Source organism: Gallus gallus, chromosome 13 (assembly GCF_016699485.2).
Source record: "Gallus gallus isolate bGalGal1 chromosome 13, bGalGal1.mat.broiler.GRCg7b, whole genome shotgun sequence".
NCBI lineage: Eukaryota > Metazoa > Chordata > Aves > Galliformes > Phasianidae > Gallus > Gallus gallus.
The window spans coordinates 2429127-2452093 of record NC_052544.1 but is presented as its reverse complement, the minus strand read 5'-3'; the positions used below and the strand labels follow the sequence as shown (position 1 = coordinate 2452093).

Genomic DNA, 22967 nt, shown 5'->3' with positions numbered 1-22967 from the left:
TGCTTTAAAAATGAGACTTGTGCTTGTCGCACACCATTTCTACATAGTAGGGCATAGTATTCCACAAAGCAACTGTACATACAGATGGGAGCAGTTCACAGCCCTCCTGAAATTCAGCAGCTGGAAAGGACAACCCACCCCCTGGGCACCTTGAAGGAGAAAATCTGAGAAACAGCCTGAAAATGACAGCTGCCTAACACGCACCATCATCTCACTGGATGTGAAATGCATGCTGGAGATCCCTGCTGAACACAGGTTTCTTAAACTAGTGTAATGATGAGTAAGAGTAGGACTCATCTGTTTAGTTCTCCATTTGTGTTAGCACCGAATTATCAGATCACTCATTACAAAAAAACAAAGCACAGCAACATTTTTCTTCTGCAGTTTACCTCCGATTCCTCCAAATCCTTTGACAAATTGGGATCCTTCCTGTGATTTGTCTGTAACAATTTCCAATGTTGCTCCAAATTTCTTGTAGTTGTTTGCAAACCACTCCAGAAGGGGCATACTTTCTATCAGTTCATGTTCTTGGCCAGTCTGTGTAGACATTTGGGGAGGAAAAAAAAGAATGTTACAGTAATTGCATGTTAACTGCCAATAACACTCACATTGCGAATTGTCTTTGCCTTCCACATCAGTGTCTTGGCTGTCTTCAGACAGATACACTAGCCTTCGTGCTCTACAGGTCAGAGCAGCATGACATTTGCTATGGTCTCAGTGGTAGACGCTGCTGGCACAAGCACAAGACTCCTGGTGCTAAGAGATTAATTACTGACGTCTCTTGTTTTGGGCTTCCATACCACGGAAGTCAGTGAGGAAGTGTTTATTCTTCCACTCAGCTGTCACCTCATGCTGCACTTAGTTTTCACTGTTTCTTTAGATTTACTTTGTACCCAGCAAACAGTTCATTGGCACTCATCTCACCAGGCACTGTTTACTCGGGGAAATACTGGTCTATGCAAATACAGAGGCAAAAAGCAGAGTGTTGTAAGTAGAAGGTCAAGTGATTATTGGCATAGAAACACTACATCACTTCAGATAATAACATAAACCTTCTGCGCACAGAAGGAATTGGCAATTACCCCCAAAAGGAGAAAAAGCAGCTGGGAATGGCTGTGCTGGCAGTCCTAATGCAAGATAAAGGTGACCACCATTTTTATACGGGACAGACTTTTGCCCAGCTTGCACAACTATCGAACAATACAGACCCACCTTCTTGAGGCTTTCCAGCCTGTAAAGGCATGAAACACGTTAACAGTCAATGACAGATACGTATTTCAAAGGTATCCAGCAGCAAATACTCCCTTGCACTTAAATTCATGTAACAGTTTATAGTCTTTTTTTTTTTTTATATTGACTGAAGCAGTGAGCAAAGAGCAGGGAGTAATATCTGGGACCTTAGACCACATGACACACAGCAGCTACCAAACTCCTCTGGAGAATGGGTTGATGGTGGTCAATGACACTATCTTGCCTGTTACCTAACCTAATTTACACAGCCTCAGAACTAGCAGGATCAAAGACTGGACAGAGAAACACAAAGCAGAATCCAGGGGTTATACTGAAGCTGAACTTGAAGAGCCACAAACTACCCTCCCCAGGTCTCCACTGAGTACATGAAAAGGTCATCATGCTCACATGCTTGTGACAATCTAAGTCAGACATTCAGTCGGGCTTCACCAGTACATTGAGAATAAAACTACCACCTGCAAAGCTAAAATACCTCTTTGTCTGTGAAGTGGGACTTATCCTTCTCTTGCTCTGGTGTCAAATACAGGATCTTCTCCTCTGAGAAGGAAGAAAAAAAACATATTAGGTTAGATGAGAAGCAGGTTAAAATCAGTAGGAGACTGGAAGAGCCATCACAACACCAAGGGCTGACACTGCCTTCCTTCCTAGCAGATGCTCTGTGGGAAGCTGAATGAGGCACACCAGTGTGTAGTGTCAAGAAGCTGTACTACAAGGAAAAAAACCAACCCAACGACCACAAAAAAGCAGCACACCACAAATAAAGGCAAAGATTATGCCACAGGCATATGGTTTGTGTATGATTTTTTTTTTTTTTTAATGGCTATAGAGCTCAAGTCAGTCTTCCTTCTATGATGCACTGGTATCAGTGCATTTGTACTTACACTAGTGAGTGACAATGGCAGTGTTATGACAAATTGTCACCCTAGCACTGCAATTCTTTTCTCCATAGTGGAAGTTTGCTAGTTTCAGACTTGCCCTCTGGAACAGCAGGGAAGCTGCAAGTTAGAGGTGGGCCTACACAACATTCCCTTAACCCACGTCTTAAGATCTACTTGAGGATCTTCTCCAGCATGGTCTACCCAAATAAGATGGCTTAGGTGTTAAACTCCTCGTGGACCTTCCTGTCCCACAGAAGCACCACCTACCCTCTGTGCCTTGGCAGTGCAGAACGTATCTCATGATATCCAGATTTTCATAAACTATCAGTATTTCTACTGCTCCCATCTCCAAAGCTTTTAGTGTATCTTCAACTCCAAAGCAGTACTTCCCCGTGTCCTGACTGATTTCATCGAAGTATCGTCCTGCAGCCAAGATACAAAGAAAGAGATTGTCATGAACAAAGATCACACCACGTGGATTTTTAACAAGCCTGATCTGAATGCGAGAAGAAACTGAGAACTGCAGCACTGCTGTAGGAAAACAAGGTGTATGACAACTTATCAGAGCATGCAACTCCGAAGATTCATCATCAGTACATCAGCTCTACCAAATGCTGCCCTGTCAGGAATCTCGATCCATTTGAAGGCTTACCTTAGCTAAGGAACAATCAATTCCACTGATTCACCAGCAGACACTACTTAAATCTGTTCTCTTCAGTGTAAGGTAGTTATTGTTACTACTGCCCTCTCATACTTTCAGATCAGCAGTATCTGTCTGCTGACAGTCAGACAAGGGTTCATTTCTACTGCCATCTTAAAAACAAATCTTAATTCTTATGCTGAAGATGCAAGCAATCTGAGGAAATGTTTTCTTCCCTCCCATCCCAATGTCACTAGAATGCATGAAACTAAGGCAATCACTGATGAAATGATAGACAGAAGGTCAGAGGAGCCCTGGTGGGGAAAACAGCAACAAAGCAAACACTTCTTGAAGTGACATTAAATCCTGCAACATTTAAGAAGATGTCTGGAGAACAGAAAGCATCACTGCAAGCTGTGCTTTTCTCAATTCAGGAAGTGCATGCACCCAACCAGGCCTAAAACAAGATCACAGTATTCAGTGAAGTACATTTTGCTCAGGAAAACACTGAATATGTAGTCAGGTACCTATTAGTTTTTTCTCTTGAATGAACTTCACATTGGAGAGGACCTCGGTTGACAATTCGATTGCTTGATTGAATCCATTTTCTCCTCCATAGGAAATGTCAACTAGTTTGAGTACTTTGGATTGCAACCGCTAAGCAAGGAAAAAAAAGAAGAGACAAGAAGTATTAGACAGCTTCACCATAATAGAACTACCTCATAACACCTCAAGAATAAATAGCTGGCAAGAGTCACATCATTATTTTGTTCACTTGTAAGCAAGAGCTGTTCTGAGTCAGAGGGACCTCAGGAAGCCTTCAGAGTGAGAAGAGGGAGGTCACTTAAGACATGAAGGTTACTTGCTTCTGGACATGCAGCTTACACCAGGGCTACTGTAATACCAACACGTTACTACCAACAGCTTACACATCTGAGCTTTACTCAGAGAAGGCCACTCACCTGATCAAACATGTCAGATTGACTCAACTCAGTTTTGAAGTCGGCTGATCCAGCTAGAACGAGACCAGCCACGTTCACCTTGTCCCCAGAAATGAACAGCTGCACAGCCGTCTCTGCTACCTTCCTTACATAGTTGTGTCGTTTCTCCATTCTCAAACGAGCGAAACGCAAGGCAGACTGACCTCCTCTACCTTTACAAGAGAACAGACGTGAGGTAGCAATTTGGAAGACTTTTCATTTCAGGAAGGCTGTTAGTACATGGTCCCCACTGGGCCCTGAATAAGTGAAGCCAAGGGCAGATGCAGCCTTCAGAATGAGTCTGCCACAAGCTGAGCTAGGGGCATTCAGTTGGAACAGAAAGCAAATGGAGTTATTTATTCACAGAAAAACTTTTCTCCATGCATCTCACAGCAGGTTTATTTATTTATTTTTAAGAACAGATTGCAACTCTATAGAAATGTTGCACATCTGCACACTATATCCTGTACCTTCAGGAAAAGCTATTTCCACTGCCTCACATACCGTCCTTGCTGACACACTATTACCCAGTATCCTCTGCTACAGAAACATGTCCTTTCCTGTAGCTGTAGCGTAGGACAGGAAGCCAAGAGTAGCTAAAAGACAACTCCCTAAATTCATTAGTGACTTAGTGCAATATGGCACAAAATAGTGGAACTAGAGTTGTGCTCGCTCCACTACGCCTCTGTGCTTCTTGCAAGGAACAAGTTTGTGCTTTTCACTGTTGCTTGAGATCCCCAAATGAAGTAAATGGCCAGATGTATCAAGAAATAACAGGTATCCCTTTAAGGAGATCAGCTGCACATTACTGTGATTCATTAATTTTGACAGAAGGCTCAGACTAGAGGCTTTGCTGTCAGATTTCAAGGGTGCAAAGAACTGAGTTCAACTGTACACATCCAGGCTAAGTTCCCTGCTTCTACCTTCACATCCCCCTCCCAACACATTGGTATTCAGCTGTGAGCAGTTTAGAGATAAACCAGTGCATTACCATGCTTCTTTGGAAGATCCACAGTGAATTTGTGCAGGACTTCTCTTGTGTTTCCTTGGAGAGTTCCAAAGAGTGCACCACTACCATCTATTACAATAAAGCCAAACTTGCTGTCATCAGAAAGCAGCGCTGTAAGAGCCTGGAATAGAGAAGTGTTGTCACCACGAAGGACTGGTTTGTTGTGGATCCTGGTTCAAAATGACTGCCAGGCACAGCATACCTCAAACTTCAGTTCAGTACACAGTTACTAAGATTTTCACTAATAAATCAGACGGGTGGCAGATTCAGAAGCTGGGACTACTGGTTGCACCTCAAATGCTGAAGGACATGGAAGGAAGCTAACGCTTAAGCTCCATAACTATTTTCACAGCATTACCAGCCCATCATATGTTGCCACATTCAAGGGTAACAGTAAAACCTTAAAGAGTAGCGCTGGAAAAGTGTTAGATTAAAGGGATCGTTCCTCCACAAGGCTGCATCACCTCTCCATTTGGCAAAAGTGGAAGAGTAATTTTCCTGGCATTCCAGCCAGGAAAGCCGAACCTGCTTAGTGAGCTGATTGGGCTATTAGTCAGTTCAGCTTTATATTACAAAGCACCAAGAAAGCTCAACTTCCAACCATCACAAGTACTGCTCTGCTGCACCTGTTGACTTACAGGAGCCCCAGAGACAGAACAGTGAGCTATCTACAGAAGATATGATGAATTCAGCCTTACAAAGCAAGATTCATTTAACAGCAGCAATAAATGTATTGTGAATAACTAGGTATAGAGAAGACAGTCATAACTTTCTTTTGCTGAAAAAACAGATATCGAGCAAGTTTCTTCTCTTTGTGGAAGGGAACCAAATTCATCTTCTAAGGTCATTCACACTGACTGTCATTGCACAGTACAAAGGCTTCCAAAGCTCCTACAGTCTGATTTCTTGCTTAGCCCTCATTCTGCTGGTGTGGGGCATCTGTGGTTACCTCCACTCTTTTTTCAGTGGAATCTGTCACCTGCTGTTCCCTCGTAAAGCAGCCCAAACTGGTTGGCGCAGCACACAAACAATTTTATTTGTCCAATAAGAACAGAATAAGAATCTTGTTTCTGATGTTATATCTAATGCTGGCAGAAATACATTAGTCAGATGGAGAACTTGTAGAGTCCCAAATTGTTTTGTCACCAATAGTGAAAGAGTGCTGGTGGTTTACTCCACCGGATCCCTAACTGCCTGCATGCCTGCTGGCTTGACTGGCTTTATTGGGCTGAAAAGCGAGAATAAAAGCCAGTCATCTTTATCCAAAATCCACACAACCAGGTCTACGGGTTTCAGGCTTAAAAGAAACAGACACTAAGGTTTAATGGAATCTTCTGGCCAAAGTAAATATTCTGTATTAATTCCTCAGCAGAGGGATGAATGAGATGAGGAAGTGGCATATTACATTGCAATCTATTTAACTGGGGCAGAGCCAAGCAAGTCGTGTGACTGGAATGAATACTCCAGCCAAGATATCAAAATAAGTCATTGTAAATCCTAGCCTTCAGAAACACATTAGGGTTCATATCCCTCTTGGGAAGTTACTTCAGCTTCACGCAGGCAATAACATGTCTAGAGAAAATCTTATCAGATACCCTTGCCAGACAGCAAATGACTACGGTTCCGATGTTCTTGATTCCCTCTTATTCTTAAAGTATCCAATGATCAGTAATTCCCCCAATTTCCTCTCCATTAGTACTGCCAGCAGTTCCACCACCCAACCTATCAAGTACAAAAAACTGAATGCATGCTTTTATTCTGTTCCTTCAGCCTGGGAAGTGTCCTTTTCCCACTTCAGCCTAACACTGAAGATCATGGCCTCTTTTCCACTCCTTGACATGTCCTCGCTTCCCTATGACATCTGTCTGTGTGCCCTGGCAGATGTCCTGTCTCGAGTTCCAGCCACACGTCAGGAACCACTAGGTTAAAAGCATGGCTCAACGACCAAATGCAACGATCACAGACAAATCTGAATTCCAATGCTAACACCATCTCACTGCTTGAGGTAGCACGCAGTAGGCTTTCACAGCTAAATTTGACTCCGCAGTGCAGACAATAGCAAGTAAAAATAAGCACATACTCAAATAAGACACAGGAGAGCAAAGAGCCACCACAGAAAGATGCTGTTAGTAATCACGTCATCAGCAGTATCAATTACCAAAAATTCCTCTCAAGTTATTGGCACTCTCCTGCTGAGCAGTGCTACACAGCAGCACGAGTATTAACAGCTGCCTCCTGGGAACAGTCTGCTGGGCAGCAGCTACTTTTTTGTATTGAATCAGTGCCCTGAAGCAGGAGCTGCAGCCAAGACCAAATTAATCCCTTTCCCGATAGGGCAGAAGCAGCCTATCACCATCCACCCACTGCCAACAACTGTAGGGACAAATATCTCCCTGGCTTTCTGCCCCTGACTCTCATTTACCTCTTGGTTTCAGTCACCTATGGACACATGGGCTCAAGCCGAACTTGCAAGAGCTGTACCCAGTTGCCACACCTCATAGGTCAAAGGCGTATCAGTTCACACATTATTTGTGGTGAACATTATGGACATGAAGTACTGTCACCTACTGAAGACTCTGAGACTGCCACTGCTAGAGCCAAAACAGATACAGACACAAACTGACCTCACACAGTTAAAGCTACAAGAACCCACATTAATTTAAATATGCCTCAAACCATCCATTTGACTAAGATAAGTAGATGCTGGATGAAAATAATCCCACCTCACCCCTGATGCACATGCAGGTTTCTTCATCGGGGTCTCAGGTAACACATTCATTATCAAGACTGGCAGCACTGAAGTTATCTTGGCATCACTTTAAGGCCTGGCTTGGAATAAGATCTATGGGTCTCTAAGGTTAAGAAATAAAAAAGACGACTGCTTCCAATTACAGTGAAGAGCTAATGTCTGTGGGTTACACAAACTCAGCAGCTGCTTGCTGGGCCATAAAATCAGCTATAGCAGGAGGTGGACTCAGCTCTTCAACTCCTTTCAGCAAATATCACACATTTCTGCATATTAGCCAGTCACAAGACATTCAGTGCCTTCAGCAGCAGGACATCTTAATTAAAGCCAGCTGTTCTACAAACCATGGACTCATGCACACCAAGGGTTGTTTCAGTAAATCCAGCAAAGCACTACCATCTTGACTACTGCAAAACCAGTGGACAACAGGAGACTTCTTACCTCCGTGTGGAATTTGTTGTCGCACAAATACAACGACGTATTGATGGGTTTGAAAGGTTCAAAGTCAATGTTGACTTTCTTCTCTTTTCCTTCTTCCGTCACAATTGTTCCACAGTAAACAACCAGACCATTTGGAGGTACTACAAAGTATATAATGCAATTTTAGATCACTAAGAAAGTGTGCAAGACATAACCAACAAAAACTATCAGGCATTGAGACTTAAGCCAGAACTGAATGAAGGCCCCAGGTTTTTTTACCTACCATTTCCCCCCTCCCCCCCCCCCCCCCCCCCCCCCCTTTACTCCCTCTCAGATCTCTACAACAGAAAACAAACTGATTTAGTGCACCTACACTGAACAACTGAGAGCAGTAACCAGAAGGTAACCCTATCTAACACTTAAGAGAGGACTAAGAGCAATGCTTCAGGAACGTGTATCTTATGTTAAACCTAGGAGCCTACAGGCTCATAGAACCCAGAGAAAGAGTGAATGTCCCCAAAAGCTTTCATGGTGCCCAGACAGCAATTTGTAGACTGACCACCTCAGTGAAGGCTGTTTTCCAGTGTAAGGACAGGACTGATGAACCCTTTTCTAGCACTTGTTTCTGCTCTGTGGAAAGTCACTAGTTCAGTGCAAGTGAATTACAGTAGAACAATTCTTAAAGCTGACCAGGTTTATATGAGTCAGCACTGATCAGGACCAAACCATGAGCCCACTTATCAAAAACAAGGACCATCCTACTACTCATTTCCAAGGGCTACCCCCACAGCGGTCATCCAACATATCTGGAATACCAAAGCAAGACAGCAGCACGGGCTAACAGATCTGATAGCAGAATTCTGCTTATGTATACAGAAACTTAAGACAGCTTCCAAGTGGGGGAAGTTTGCCAGCAGCCACAGATGCTGGAAGTTACCTTTGTTATAGAGTTTGAGTCTTTGCTGTACAGATGTAATGGCTCCCAGTACTGAAAGGCGATTCACTCGGGATTTAATGTTGGAGGCAGTGCCGAACTCATCCGCTAACATTTTTGCCACTCGCGATATCTGGTCTTTGGGGGGAATGATCAACGATATCATGCTGGTACCATTGCTGAAAAAGGAAACAGACGACTTGTGAGCAGCCAAAGTACCATTGTGTATTCATACCACATTCCATGCCAGCAGTCGTCTCCTCCCTCCTCCCGTGGTTTCCCCAGCCTCAACGGATGCTTCAACCCATTGCTAACAGGGTAGTTCATCTTCTGCTGGACAACAGTGGGAGAGAAAAGAAAATCCAACAGGTTATTCAAAAGATTTGCCTCCATAACCAAGAATTCATGTCAGCCACTTACAGTCAAGTCCTCCAAAAGGTGCTTGTTTAACCTGGCATGCTACTTGGGGAGAACACAACATAACTGCAAGCAGCCCTCAGCTGAAGTTATTTAAAACAATGCAGCCACATACTTTAAGGACATTTTTAAGCCCATTCCATTTGTTCTCAGACAGCTGGAGCACCGACCAGTCCAAGAGTTGCTTTAACACATTGTTCTCCTCAGATTAACACAAAAAAAAACTGAACTGGAAGGTCATTTTGTTGCAGTAGTTCTTCTCTACTCCCCTGCTAGCACTGTGCCTCCTAGGGAAGCCCTCTGCTTTAAATGAAAGTGTACGTAAGTACAGCACTGTTGGCTCAGAAGCACCAACCCCAGGCACAGAGCTGGGAGATAAGGCCTCACAATCACAGAGCTGGCTTAAGCTAAATGGAAAAAAAGAAACGATTGATATTCATTTTTCCTATGGCATTGGGACAGAACCTGCAGAGGTCTGATTTCCAAAAGCAGCACTGTGGTTCAATTCCACCCAAAGACAAAATGAAAATGAGGGACGTTCCTTTCTGCCTTCCAGTAGGTACCTCCCATTCGCCTCTGAAGTATCCCAGATGTCTGAAGTGCTGCTCCTGCACCATCTCAAAATTAACCCAGGCTTCATACTTCACATTTAGACTCCTGTCATAAAAATCAAACGCCCCACCATGTCCTGTAGCCTTCTGAACAGCAAAAGCTGCACTCATTCTGAACCACATCACCAACCAAGCGCTTCTCAGCCATGAAAAAAACAAAACCCTTTTGCTCTTATGGTTTTTTTTTTTTTATATTAGGACAAGATGCTGTGATGCTGTAACAGCCCCTGCCTGAAGTGTTTGGGCTACGGAGGCAGCAGGGAAGCACTTTAGGAAGCCTCACTTCATTAGCCTCTTTACAGAAGTTGTACAGCTCACGGAGATGTTCAATTCAGGCCAAGTTGAATCAGACGCTGGTAGGTCAAGTAAGTCTCTGACCTTAAAGACAACTAATTGGGTTTAATATCCAAGATCCTCACACACACTAATCAAGAAAGTCGTAAAGAGACACTCGCATGCATTATTCCCAGAAGGAGCTCTGTGCCTGCCTGACAGCTATCGCACACTTCCAGGTCATGCCAGCCAAGAATACCGCATGTACCACTCAATTAAAGCAGCTCACTCCCTGGTGAATGGCACACACCTCGGGGACACGTAATGGCCTCTCTCTCCCAGCAGGCTCCTTTCAGTGAGGCCCATCAGAAGGAAAGTGACTCTTCCCAACTTTTCTCAAAGTAACACTCTTGAAGCGAGCTCACAATTCATTTCTTCCTCTGAAAGCAGAGATTCACTGCTTCCCAGAGATGAGGAAGCTCAGCAGATTACACCTAGCTGGCTGCATGAGACACAGCACCAATGTGCCCCTTGGTTCTCCTGATAGGAACAGATCGCAACGCATCCTTTCCTCTGTAGAAGGTATCAAACTGGGAACAAGCAGATAATGAGGTACAGGAGCCTGGTGGAAATAGCAAGGAGGAAGATTGGTTGTGCCTTCTTCCTTGAGGAGATGGAGTCTTAAACAACGTGTTCTCTCTCATTTATAAGTGTCATCTATGCTTTGCACAGTGCAGTACTCCATGCGATGCAACCTCTCACTAAACTCCAGCACAGATTTATATCCAAAAGCATCTTCCATCACTAACTTCAAGTGCAGTTCTCAGGTTTGACATGCCTTCACCACTATTTACTCAGCCAAAGCCATTCCAGGCAGTGACTGCTGCACTGCCCAGCAGAGCAGTGGGTGCTCAGCTCCCAGTACTGCCACCCACATCCCCACACCCTGAGGGGCAGCCCCAGCTGGCACACACCACTGCTGGGCACAGCCCGCCCGCCCAGCTCATTAGGCAGCCAGCTAATTGGAGGTAACAGCATCCACTGCTGTCTGCTCAGCTCCCCCTTCTTTATATGAGGGCATGGTTGAGGTCTGATCCCTAACTGGGAGCAGGTCCCTGTCAAACTGGACCAGTAGGACAGCAGCTGAAGCAGATCTGCGCACAGGTGACAAAGATGGCTGCAGAGCTGCCTCGAGCAGCACGGAGACCACATTCACCTGCCACAAAAATGGCTTTCCTCCTCCAAAGCAAGCTTGTACCTGCACATGACCTTCCTGCAGGATGGCCAGGTCTGAAAACCTGCAGCTCCACCTATTAGAAGTGCCTCAGAGAGGAAATGCAGCAAAGAAATTCTAAGAAAACAGCAGTTCAAAAATGCTTGGGGGATGGAAGTACTCTGCATCTCTGCATAGCGATACAGCCTCCTGGTTTCCCATTGGTCTCTGCAGCCAGTGCCTCAGCAAGGCGACAAGTACTCCTGTACCTCCCATGCCTCATCCTCCTCCACAGCTGCTGGAAGGAGTTTGAGTGCATTTACTGCAGGAACACCGTATGGGAATCGTGCTGGTCCAGACTCTGTGAGCAGCACTCTCTGAAACCAACAGGGTTTGCTACTCAGGAGCACGTGGGTCATTTGTGCCCGGCAGGCTGCTGCCAACCGCAACTGGCACAGCAAGCACTGCGCCAGGCAGAACTTCATTACCGAGCTGTTAGAGTGAACAATTAAATAATCAATCTGGATTAAGGGAAGCACTCACTCGCAGCTAGGGATCAAACACGCAGCAAGCCGACTTCTCCCCACATCACCCCCAGCTGCCCCCCTAAGGAGGGACCCGGGGCATTGCCCATTACAATCTGCTCAGCACTGCCAAGAGGTTCTCTCCCCTGGTTCCAGTGCACCCAAGACAAATTCTGCTCGGTCAGCTGGAAGCTGATGCTTGCAGACTGAACTGCGCCAGGAAGTTTTAAGCAGCTACAGACAGTGGCTGCCTCTATTCCGGGCTCAGAGTGCCAGCACAGCAGCCAAATAGCTGCCACTGCAACGTAAGGATGTGCACCAAGATCCAAAATGCTGAGATGTTTGCTTTGTAAGAAACTGGCATCCCTGTCTGCAGGACAGCACAAAATGTGCCACTGCTCACAGAACTACAGAGGAGAAAACAATGGGAAGCAATGAAGGCACCTGGAAAGAAACTGGGCGGGTGGGGGCAATTAAGTGCCAACCTCTGGAGAAGTGGAAACACTTCACTGCTGTGTGCTATGGTTACCAAGCACACCGTGCCAGCCCTGCCAGTAATTGGCAATTAGCTCAGATTTAGTGTGGCCTGGAGATAGTGGGTATCTCCAGCACAGATCCAGGCTGTGAATTTACTCCTACCACCCCAGAGAACCTCCAGCTTTTCTCCTAAAACCCACCAGAGCTGTGTGGGAGAGGGAACCACAAACGGCAGCAATTCATCACAGTGAGCACAGTGTGTGGTGTGAATCAATTCTGGCCCTGCCCAAAGCTGAAGGGACAAGTTCTGCTGGTGCTCCTGCAGATGGGTACCTTGGCCTCCAGATGGTTTTTCCTGCGAGATCTTCCTGCACTTCCTAAGAGGCACTGTCCCACAGGGCTCACTGTGCCTTACAACAGCTGTAGGATACAGGATCTAAGCAGGACACGTTGGGCTCTTCAGAAGCAAAGCAGGGACTTCAGACAGTGCTTCACCCAGCCGGACAGCCATGCTGAGCCCCCAGCCAAAACTGGCCTCAGGAGTGGTGCTCTGTGTCTGCAGTTCTTAGTTTAACATGAAGAAAGCACCCCGATAGAATGTAAGTGCACCCAGCAAGCAGTGCATCACATCTGAAACAAGTTGCCAAATACATCCCATGGATGGGTGCTGTTACAGCTGAACCTCCTGCTCTGGGCAGCCATCTCCATCTGCAGGAATTCAGTTTTGCTGCTCAGAACAAAGAGCTGAGCAGGCCCCCAGACCTCCAGCTGACAGCAGAGACAGGCCCAGTGGTTTTGCAAAGACCTCCCACAGCGTTACCTCAAGGAAATGGCCACCTGGAAGGCCACGTGCCACGTCAAGCACCAATGCAGCAGCACCAACTGCTGTCCCCTTGGCTCAGCTGTCCCCTCTCCTCCTCCCGAGCAGCAGCCGGCCTCCTCGGACACGGGACAGCACTCATGTAACAGCCATGCAGTATAAATAGCAGCTCCTGGCCCATCCTGTGGCATCAGAGACTTGACCAACAACAGCTGAGCTGTGCTTCTTCCACAATGAAGCGGTTTACACTAATAGCGCACGGAGTAACATGGAGACATGGAGGCAAGGGAGGTCAGCTATTCTCTGTGACTCAAGATGAGCTTATTTTTACAAGGCACCAGCTTACAAGTGCCTTACTTTTCTTGGGAACCAAGGGAGCAGCACAAGGCCTACATGCAAGCACCAGAGCCCGGCAGCAGTGCGAAGCAGCCTTCAGATGATCTGCCCTTACCCACAGGGTACAACTAGGAGGCTTACTGTAAGTGCTGCTTCAAGTGCTGTTACCTTCTCAAGGAATGAGCCTCAGTCTCCAACCCAAAGGACTACAGATTACTGGGTAGCTCATGCTGCATGCACAGTCAGAACTACAAACAGACCTCTTCCATCAGCAGCACATCCATGGCCAGCTGCAAGACGGGTGCCAGGAAACCCAAGCAGAGCTTACTGCATCCAGGCACACAGCACAGGTCCAAGAGCATTACTTCCATAGGCCTACGACTCTTCAGTGAAGGGCTATGTTGACAGAGCACAGTCCCATGCAAGCAGCAATGTCAAAGAACAGCTGAAGACTTTTTCTGATCCTTTATCTGAGCAGAGATGTTGAATGAAAGGCTATAAAAAGTAAATGTCCTTCAGTACAAGCAAGCATGAAATTGCTGGTTTGGGCTCCCACACAGAACACAGGCCACTAGACACTCCCTATTCACATACGCCTGGGTGTAACAGCACTGACCTTGCCTAAGGGAAGTTCTATGAGTACGCTCTCACAGCTCATGAATTACAGCTGGGAAGGGCATAAACAGGTCTTAGATGTGCCCTTTGAAGACTTTACGTCTTCTAACAACACAAAGTCTCCTTCAAATAGGAAGTGGCTAAAGTTCACTTGAGATGCCAAACCCACAGCAATGCAACTTTTCCTAGAAATCCTGTGAGCCTAAGAGGAAAGAGCCAGGCACCCCTCTGGTGCTTCAGAGATAAAGTCATCTGGAAGCTTACCCACAGCCTGCACTGCCTGTGCTTCAGAACAGCGGCCCAGTGCTTTGATACTAACACAGCCAGCACACTGCAATCTAATTGCTGCTTGGGATGCACAGCTTTGTGAGATGTCTCCATCAGAAACAGAGGGAAGTCCAGTCTGTTCAGAAGATGGTCTCAAAGCATAGCTCAGATGCACAGATGCCTAGACACAGCCCACACCACCACTTAGTGGACAGTGGGAACCACCACTACCCCCTTTAGCTTAAGGTAGAGAAGATATGAAAGCTGTGCTGTGGGCAGCACTTTTTATTGCATCGTTTCAGTATGAACATCACAGCCCCCACCTCAAAGGCACTGTATTTCACCACTACATACACTGCCATTCTGGATAATCTACCAAAAGGCAACGCTAGTCCAAAGTGATCCTCAGAGGCTCCCAGGTCTATCGAAGAAGGATACAAAGATCTGAAAGAGATCAATTCTCAAGCAAAGGTATGCTGGGGAGGATCTCCCTTGACCTGGTATCATCTCAGAAGCTGAGAAAAAGCAGAAGATAAGGGGGAGAGCAGGCACAGGGGAAGGATCATGGAGCTGGGAGACCAAGCCATTCTTTCCTCAAGAGTACTTTTCAGCGTAAGTTTTAACTGGAGAAAGGGAAGCCCCTCAAGTCCAGGAAGCCAACTGGTTAATTCCCCAGTCAGCTTTGGAGTGCCACCTCTGCCCTGGACAGACGGACACCACTCAGCTGCACAGCACAAGGCTGTGCAGTTAATGCTACCTTGGTCCACACTGCACCAAGCTCTCATGCTGTCACCTTGACCCAGAGCTCTAGACAGGAATCTTCTATCCCATCTGCCAGAAGGTCCCATGTTACAGGAAGATGATACACAAAGCATTCTGAGTAACCAGAAACAACTTCAAGGCAGGCATTAAGAGTGCCCCGAGGAGATACGCTGTCCTCTTACCCTAACCCACTGACCTTCTCAAAGAGGAAGTGAGGAAAAGCCCCCAGGTGCCACGCGAGCTGAGCGCAGGCTATGGAGCTCAGCACCATGCCAGCACCCACCTTGAACACAGAAGGTGAGCTCGCCTTCCTCAGCACACCCCTGCTCCAGCAGCAGGGGACAGCCTCCCACAGGGAGGCAGCAGATGTCTGCTTCTGCCCAAGAGAAGAGGCAAGGCTACAAGCACATCCCAAGGGTTGGTAAGGTTGTGCAGTCCCCCCAGGAGCCACTGGGCTGCTGCCAGCACCTGCCTCCTGCGCTCAGTACGCACCGCTCCCCAGGGACAGAAGGGCAGTGACAGAAGAACTGGGTCACCGACTTCTTCTCCACACAGCAGAGGGCTTGGCCAGGTATCACTTGTCTGAAGGCAGCAGGTAACCGAGTCCTCGCCCATTGGCCCCGCAAACACCGCTGGTAGAGCTCAGCATAAGCAGCACCCTGGCTCACAGCTGGTGACCTCCTGCTCCAAGATCTTCCTTCCTCAGCTGGAAGCAGCTCCTGCACCGGGGCCGCTGCTCTGGCAACAGTGTGGGTCCCACATCGGTCCTGGGGCTCCAGGAGGGAACCCAGCCTTCACCCCACATCGCTGGGGCATGTCGGATCAGCACCAGCAGACACTGCGCGCCCCATGGGGAAGGAGAATCAATGCCACATTGAAATCCTTGGATCAAAGGCAACACATGACAAAAAGATAATTGCACGGCTACATTCTGAATAGGCCTTACTGGCTGCATCTGACCTAATGCAGAAAGCCCGGACTTCCAATTACCGGTAAGTGGAACAGACGCTGCTGCACTTCAGACACTTGTGACTCACTGGCAGGAGTGGTTTTGCCACAGCTCCCCTGCTCTCCCTCCTCACTCTCCAATTATTAATGCTCCAAGTTTTAAAGACTTGTTGCATTATGCTAATGGGCCAGTTGGGTACAAGATGTACACTGAGGGACTGAAGCACAAATCCAGATTTGCTCGTTAAGATGTTAATGCCTCAGAGCTGCATGGGAATATGGAGCCAACAGGGGAAAAAAGAACAGTTGCCACAAAGCCAAAGAAGACTGTCCTCTTTCGAGGTGTTCATTCCCATCTCCTACCACGTCATTTCTCTTCAGCAGTCAGGGTCTCATTCATTAGCTCTTTGTGAATGATGATCTGTGCATGAATCATGCTGTTCAGCAACGATTCACGTGATTGTAAAGGAGGGTATCGGGCTACCAAACTACCAAAGGCCATAAAACACCGACTGCAGCTCGATTGACACGTAACAGTTCTCCCAGAGCAGGTAATTTTCTGCCACCTGCTAGAATGTATTCTCAAAACAGCACTTAATTGTTGCTATAATTCAAAAGGAACAGGTAGAGCAGGCAGGTGAGAAAGCCCAGGAAGTGTCTTACGATGACATGCAGGCAGGGTGTCAGCAGCCCTTCTGACATGGGGGCTGCCCTCCTGTCTGACACAGGCCACTCATCATTAACACTCTGCTCCAGACACCCCCAAATGTAAGCTCTGAAGAGATCCTGCCATCCTCCTGAGCCCCATCGGCCCTGCTTGCACAAAGTGTGTACACAGCTTGTCCCCAGCACAGGGCAGACCTCAGCAGGCAGCCGCCACGTGCAAGATGACGACCTGCCATGCAGCACTCAGTTATCCCCCTGCCATGGGCTATTTCCATACCAGCCTCTCTGCAAACGCTTCCTCCTCGTGCTACCAAGAGAAAAGGCAGTATTAATATTCTGACTTTCCTCTCTAACAGAAACATGCCCTTCTTTGGAAAAGACCCTGAAGACAACCGGACCGAGTAAGCACTTTTTCAAGGAAGCACTTCAGCTCAGATATGAACTTAAATCATAACCTCTTCCCTAAACACTCCACGCTCTAATGATAACTCATAAAGCCCAAGCAGAGAACTTGCTATCAGTGAAGATAAATCCTGTGTGCCACAGCGCCTATCCGGTCCTTTCCTCACACACCCCTCTCACATTCCCCACACGAGTGAAAGCTGCTGGAAACACCTGCACACCACAGCAGCTTGCTGTGCAGAGATCTCCGGGTCTGTCCTATGGCAGGCACTAACCTGACACATCAGCGCTGTAATCCAGCTAACCAACTCGAGTTGGAAAGCCAAGGAGTGCCCTGCACAGCACTGCCCCTCACAGGCCCACCAGCTCAGCCAGGCCAAGGTCTCTGCAATACTCCACATCCTGAGGTGAAAGCTTTAGCTCTGCAGAAATAGATTCGGTATCAGGAGTCAAACTGTCTCCCAGAACACAAACCCCGGCACGGCCACAACGACAAATGGATCCCCATTGAGACGGGAGGGGAAGCGGATGCTCCCATCCATCCTGGGAGCAGGGGAGGGAGCCTCTGAGCCCATGCACCTCTGGCAGCATGGTCAGAAGCCAATCGTAGCAATGCAAGACCAAGATAAATCCTCTGCCTGGTGCATGGCATCATTTAAGGACTAGGCAGTCACACTGGTGCCATCATGCAGGGTACCACCATAGCTAGGCACAACGGCACTGCTACAGTAGGAACCAGTAAATCACTGGTGATATCATGCAGTACAGCAATTTGCACTGGAGTTAGAACCAACTGTTCTAGCACATTCAACAACTGTTCCAGTACAGTATGAGAGTTGTCCAGTACCTGCTATTGGCGGAGTATGCTCTCCACAGTCAAGTGCTACAAGCACTACCAGAACTGAACTGAATATTTGCACTGCTTAATTCAGGAGAGAAATGCAGCTCACCATGTGGAGCAGTATAACTCTGGCAGCCCCAAACTTCCCCACAGAAGGGGAAGTCCGCTCCTTCTTATTCCAAAGAAATCAGGAGCAATGCAAACCAGCACAGAACACCTACCTGAAACAGACCCTGGTTATTCTCTGACTGCATCACAGCAGCACTGACAGCTCCAGCATCACCTCACAAGTTTGTGGGCTTTGAGGTCACCTCTGGCAAGGCCCACTGTGCTAGCAGCAGAACAGACCGCAACTTGTCTTGCTCTCCAGAGCCACTGCATTGTCCTACCTGGTCTCAGCCCTGCCAACCTGCCTGGTCACAGAAGTGACACCAGCACAAGGTGCAGAGATGCACAGCCCACCACCCACCTCCAGCCCAGCAGATTCCCAGCACTGTTGCTCATGGCTGGGAAGCAGCAGTGGTCCAAAGCCGGTTCCAAAGGTGGGCCCTTCCCCCAGGACCAGCAAGGCTCCAGATAGCCTGAGGGAAAGCCCAGCTGCTACCACAGCTTTCTGCAACATGCACTGGGGAGATTGTTCCCCTGCAAGCCACAGGTCAGCTTGCAGAACAAGTATACATTTCATTTTGCAGGAATTTCTGTACATTTTCACACCTCTCTTTACTGGTTGCTTTTTACTTGCCTCCCATTTGGTTTCTCCCATACAGCAGATGGAAGTTTCAACTCGACAAAATCCCAACCCTAGTGAGAAACCGCCTCATTTCGCTTCCCCATGGCTCCAGAGACACCACAATTGCCCTCCTCTCTTGCTCTTTCTCCATTCTCCTGCCCTAATGCACTCCCTACAGTTATAACTGGAATAAAATACTTGTTCAGGCCTAGTTTTTCAGTTTGCTTAGAAAGCCTGCATATGACCTGTTAGTTCACCTTTCAAAACACTCAGTTTGGATACACATTCTGATCCCCAACCTCCACTCACTCTGTTTGTCAGCTGCAGTTGTGCTGGCAGGCAGAGCTGCCAAGAACACCTTTCTGTTCTGTTCTGCCTCCTGTTTCAGCAGAGCAGGATGGCAAGCACAGGGTCCTGCCTTTAAGCTCAAGGCAGGAAGAGATGTCTCGTGGGAGCAGGTTCCTGAAGCTTTTGCCATTATAACACAGCCTCACAATTTGCAGCAGCACACACTGTGCTCTTATTCCAGGTCAGAAAACCCATCTGCCCAGCAGAGAACTGTTTGCAGGAAAAGAGTCCTTGTTACTAAGACTTGGAGAAGTTTTTCGAACGCTATTTGAGTGTGACATCTCAGGCCTAAGCCTGCAAGGAGACTGCTAGTTGTTACTGATACTTGATTCTGCCAAGCATTTGCAGCTTACATGAGCAGAAAAATTGAACTCAGTCCTGCTAACCATTCTGAACCGTGGAAGAACAAAGAGTGATTGTCAGTTTAATACTGACACTGGAAAACTGCATGAAGCAATAACAGAAAAGCCCTGAGACACGGGATAAGGAAAAACACAGCAGCTAATACCATTTCTGCTCAAGCTGCTGCAACATCCAAGTGCAGAAACAGCTGCAGCTGCCAGGGGGGCACAGACTTTCACTGCAACTGTGTGTTACACAAACCAACTGTGGACTGCTGACTGCTCAGAAAGCAGAATGCTTTTGTAAGGGAGAAGCTGAGATGCTTGATGAGAATCTGAGCAGCTCAAGCTACCAGAGAGAAGGGCTAGACTTCTCACAAGGGCATAACTTGCTCGTCATTGGCCTTTCACTCTCATCTACTCCTGGCTGGAACGGTTAATTGCCTGAAGCACAGAACTCAGGCCCCCCTCGCCCTCTCTCTCACACGTTCTGCAGACACCAGCTACTCCCTTCCCTTTATCACCATATCAGAAAGACCAATTCATTAACTTTGTACAGGGGCAGACAGTTTGCAGCTCCGCTTTGGAGGAGCACGCAGAGACAACAGATAGTTCTGATTTCAGAAATGAAATACCAAATTTATCTCCTTCTACACCCTGCAAGCAGAAAGAGGGCTTGGAGGTAGGTTTGGAGGGTATTGGTTTTTGTGTTTGTTTTTGCCAGGCTCTTGCTAGTCAGAGATCATTGGTAACACCAGCTCTCCAGAGAAAAGCAGAGCTTGAAAGAAAATAACAGGACATTCTTGCAAGGATGCTACCTTAACATTCAAGCAGCAGCTTTCCCCTCACTGCCCTCCAGCTGATGAGCTTCTGGTAAAGCTGAAGCTCTAATCTTCTCTCCTCATTTTCTGGCCACACACTGCCACTTACCTCATTTATCCCAGGCATGATAAAAGCATTTCCTTTTTCTTGTGCTTCCTTAACATTCTGGTAGTACTCCACAAATTTTACTGAGGTTTCATAGAAATGGCTGGAAAACAGCAGAAGTGCCCAGCTGCCACACATAACCTGCATGCCCAACTCTAGCTTCCTCTATTTCCCGTCCCTTTGATCCACTGCAGGAACAACCAGTGCATGAAACTGGGACACAGCTGCTGGGTCACTATTAGGAGTACATGAGTAAGGGAAGGTGGAGACACCAAGGAGTCCTGGCTTCCACATCGTCCTATTTAAAGGCTTTGCCCCCTAACCCACCCCAGAACAGGTCTTCCTACTTGGCAGGAAGAGGAAGCGACTCTCCCAAAGGCAGGAAAAGCCTGTTTCACTGGCTCACACCTCTTGTGCCAGCGAGCCTAATGCTTCTGGTAGGAGCTACAGCATCTCTTCCCCTTAGTGGACCCAAAGAGAGGAGGATAATTTTAGCTGGGACTCCCTGAAAGCAGAACATGCATTTACATGCAACCAGCATAATCCTGCTTACAACAAGGACTGCTAGCATCAGCAGCCTTTGCCAAGTAGTTTAGCAGCTAGCAGACATTACATGAAGGAACAACAGTATCACAACATCTAGTAGATATGCTGGACCAGAGGGCTCACCTAAAACTCCTACATGCATTTTACTGCACTTGTAGCATCTTGAACATGAAGTAGGGGTGTGCCAGGGAACACAGATGGGTGGGGGAGGCCAGCTGGGCAGCTGCCCCAGACTCAGGGGATCACCCACTCCAAACTGCCCCTCCTGCCTCACTTTTTCCAGGAGTTCTCAGTTCTAACCTTGGCCTCTTCAACATCCACCTTTTCCTAACGATGAACAAACCAAGAGCTGCTGTTCAATGCAGAAGTTTTTGCTTGCAGTTAGAATCAGAAAGAGAACGCTTCCCAGACATAGCCCAGCCTCCCTCAGCACTATGCAGGGAGCAGAAGGGTCTTCACGATCTGCAATAGATGTCTGTAGCTGCCTGAGCCCCTCCAGCTTCACAGCAAGAGCTGTCCTCAGGCTCCCGTGCTCGCTGGGATGCCCCTGCCAGCACAACATACGCTGTCAGCAATGCACGAAGGCACAGCTGAGTGATCAGCTCAGGCAGCCAAAGGCGACCCTGGAGGAGACAAGGACAGCCCCAGCTCCACATTCTCTTCTCCCACACCCCAACCCTTACATGGCTACATCACAAGTCAGATTAAAAATACAAACTAATGAAGATCTGGCTCAGACTCTCCTCCCCTTTCCCTCTTCTCTGGGTTAGCTTCCAGCTGAATGGCTCCCCGGCCCACTCCACCAGCACTAAGAGGTGGGCATTTTGGCCTGGAGCCGCTCAAAGGGAGGCACCAACGGGAAGGGCGCCCAGAGCAGGATGGCAGCAGTGCCCCCATTGGTTTAACACCGTTTCAGAGCAGCCTATGAAACCACAGCTGTAAGGGTGGCTAAGGAACTGCCCTTCATTTTTACTTTACTGAAGCACATACTTTTCTTGCTTTTTTTTTACAGCTCTGATGCCTACAGTTCCTGCAATAACTGAAGTCCAAGCAACTCCTGACCCGTACACGGAGCCGCTGCCCACTGCCCCACACGTGAGGGGCCCGTGCCCTCTCTGACACGGGAGGCACCATGGGAACAGCCAGCACTTTTACTTCTGGTGGAAGCAGAGCATTAAAGTGCAATGCCAACTTCTGGGAGGGCACAGCCTCCGCATTCAGCGCTCCCCGCCTTTCGGAGAAGCTTACTTCGCGGGAAAAGGAGCAAAGTACTTCCACGAGGAAGGAGAAGGGGGAGCGAGAAGACCGGCAAAGCGTGGGTGAGAGCAGAGCGCCCAACAAAGAGGGCCGCCCGCCCGCCCCTGCTCCCGCCCGCCCTGTGGGGCCACGGGGCCCTTCCGCCGCGCCCGGGCCCACCTCTCCCGGCGGCAGCAGCGCAGGGCGGCCGCACCGCGGGGCCTCTCCTCCCTCCCTCTGCCCGGCCACCTGCTGGCAGCGCTGCCGGGGCCGGAGGGCACGGCGAGGCCCGGCGAGGCCCGGCTCCCCGCGGAACGCCGTTCGCTCCCCCGCCCCACGCGCGCCCGGTACGGCCGTTCCCCCCCGCCCCGCGGTTACTCTCGGCCACGGCCCCACCGCCCGGCAACAGAGCTGAGGGCCGGGCCCCGCCTCCCGCCGCCCCCCGGACCCCGCCGCTCACCCGCGGGCCGCCTCCAGGCTCTTAATGAGCTTCTTGATCTTCCAGATCTCCACGTTGCGGTCGGCAGCGCTGGGATCGTCCGCCATCTTCTCCCTCCTCCTCCTCCTCCTCCTCCTCCTCCTCCTCCTCCTGCGGCTGCGGAGGCCTGCAGCGGCGCGGCGGCACACACGCACAGCGGTTAGCCCCGGTTCGGCCCCGCCCGGCCCCGCCACCCGGCCCGGCCCGGCCCGGCCCCGCCGCGCCCTCACCTCAGGCCCGCTCCCCCCCGGCGGCGCGCGGCTGGCGGCGGCGCTGACGTCGGACACCGGCTGCTCGCGCTCCCCCTCGCCGCGCTGCATGTGTTGCAATC

At 48.6% G+C, this 22967-nt stretch overlaps 1 protein-coding gene across 1 annotated transcript in view; it reads right to left on the bottom strand.

The window, feature by feature from the left end:
• ETF1 (eukaryotic translation termination factor 1) overlaps positions 1 to 22967 on the bottom strand; it is a 26112-nt gene extending 3145 nt beyond the window's left edge. The window contains exons 1-10 of the mRNA XM_414511.8: positions 22867 to 22967; positions 22619 to 22763; positions 8862 to 9037; positions 7946 to 8085; positions 4741 to 4879; positions 3732 to 3922; positions 3297 to 3426; positions 2397 to 2552; positions 1724 to 1788; positions 390 to 537 (exon numbers count right to left, since the gene is read on the bottom strand). Coding sequence (XP_414511.2) covers positions 390 to 537; positions 1724 to 1788; positions 2397 to 2552; positions 3297 to 3426; positions 3732 to 3922; positions 4741 to 4879; positions 7946 to 8085; positions 8862 to 9037; positions 22619 to 22704 — 1231 coding nt within the window. The 5' untranslated portion in view covers positions 22705 to 22763; positions 22867 to 22967. The remainder of the gene's footprint in view (positions 1 to 389; positions 538 to 1723; positions 1789 to 2396; positions 2553 to 3296; positions 3427 to 3731; positions 3923 to 4740; positions 4880 to 7945; positions 8086 to 8861; positions 9038 to 22618; positions 22764 to 22866) is intronic.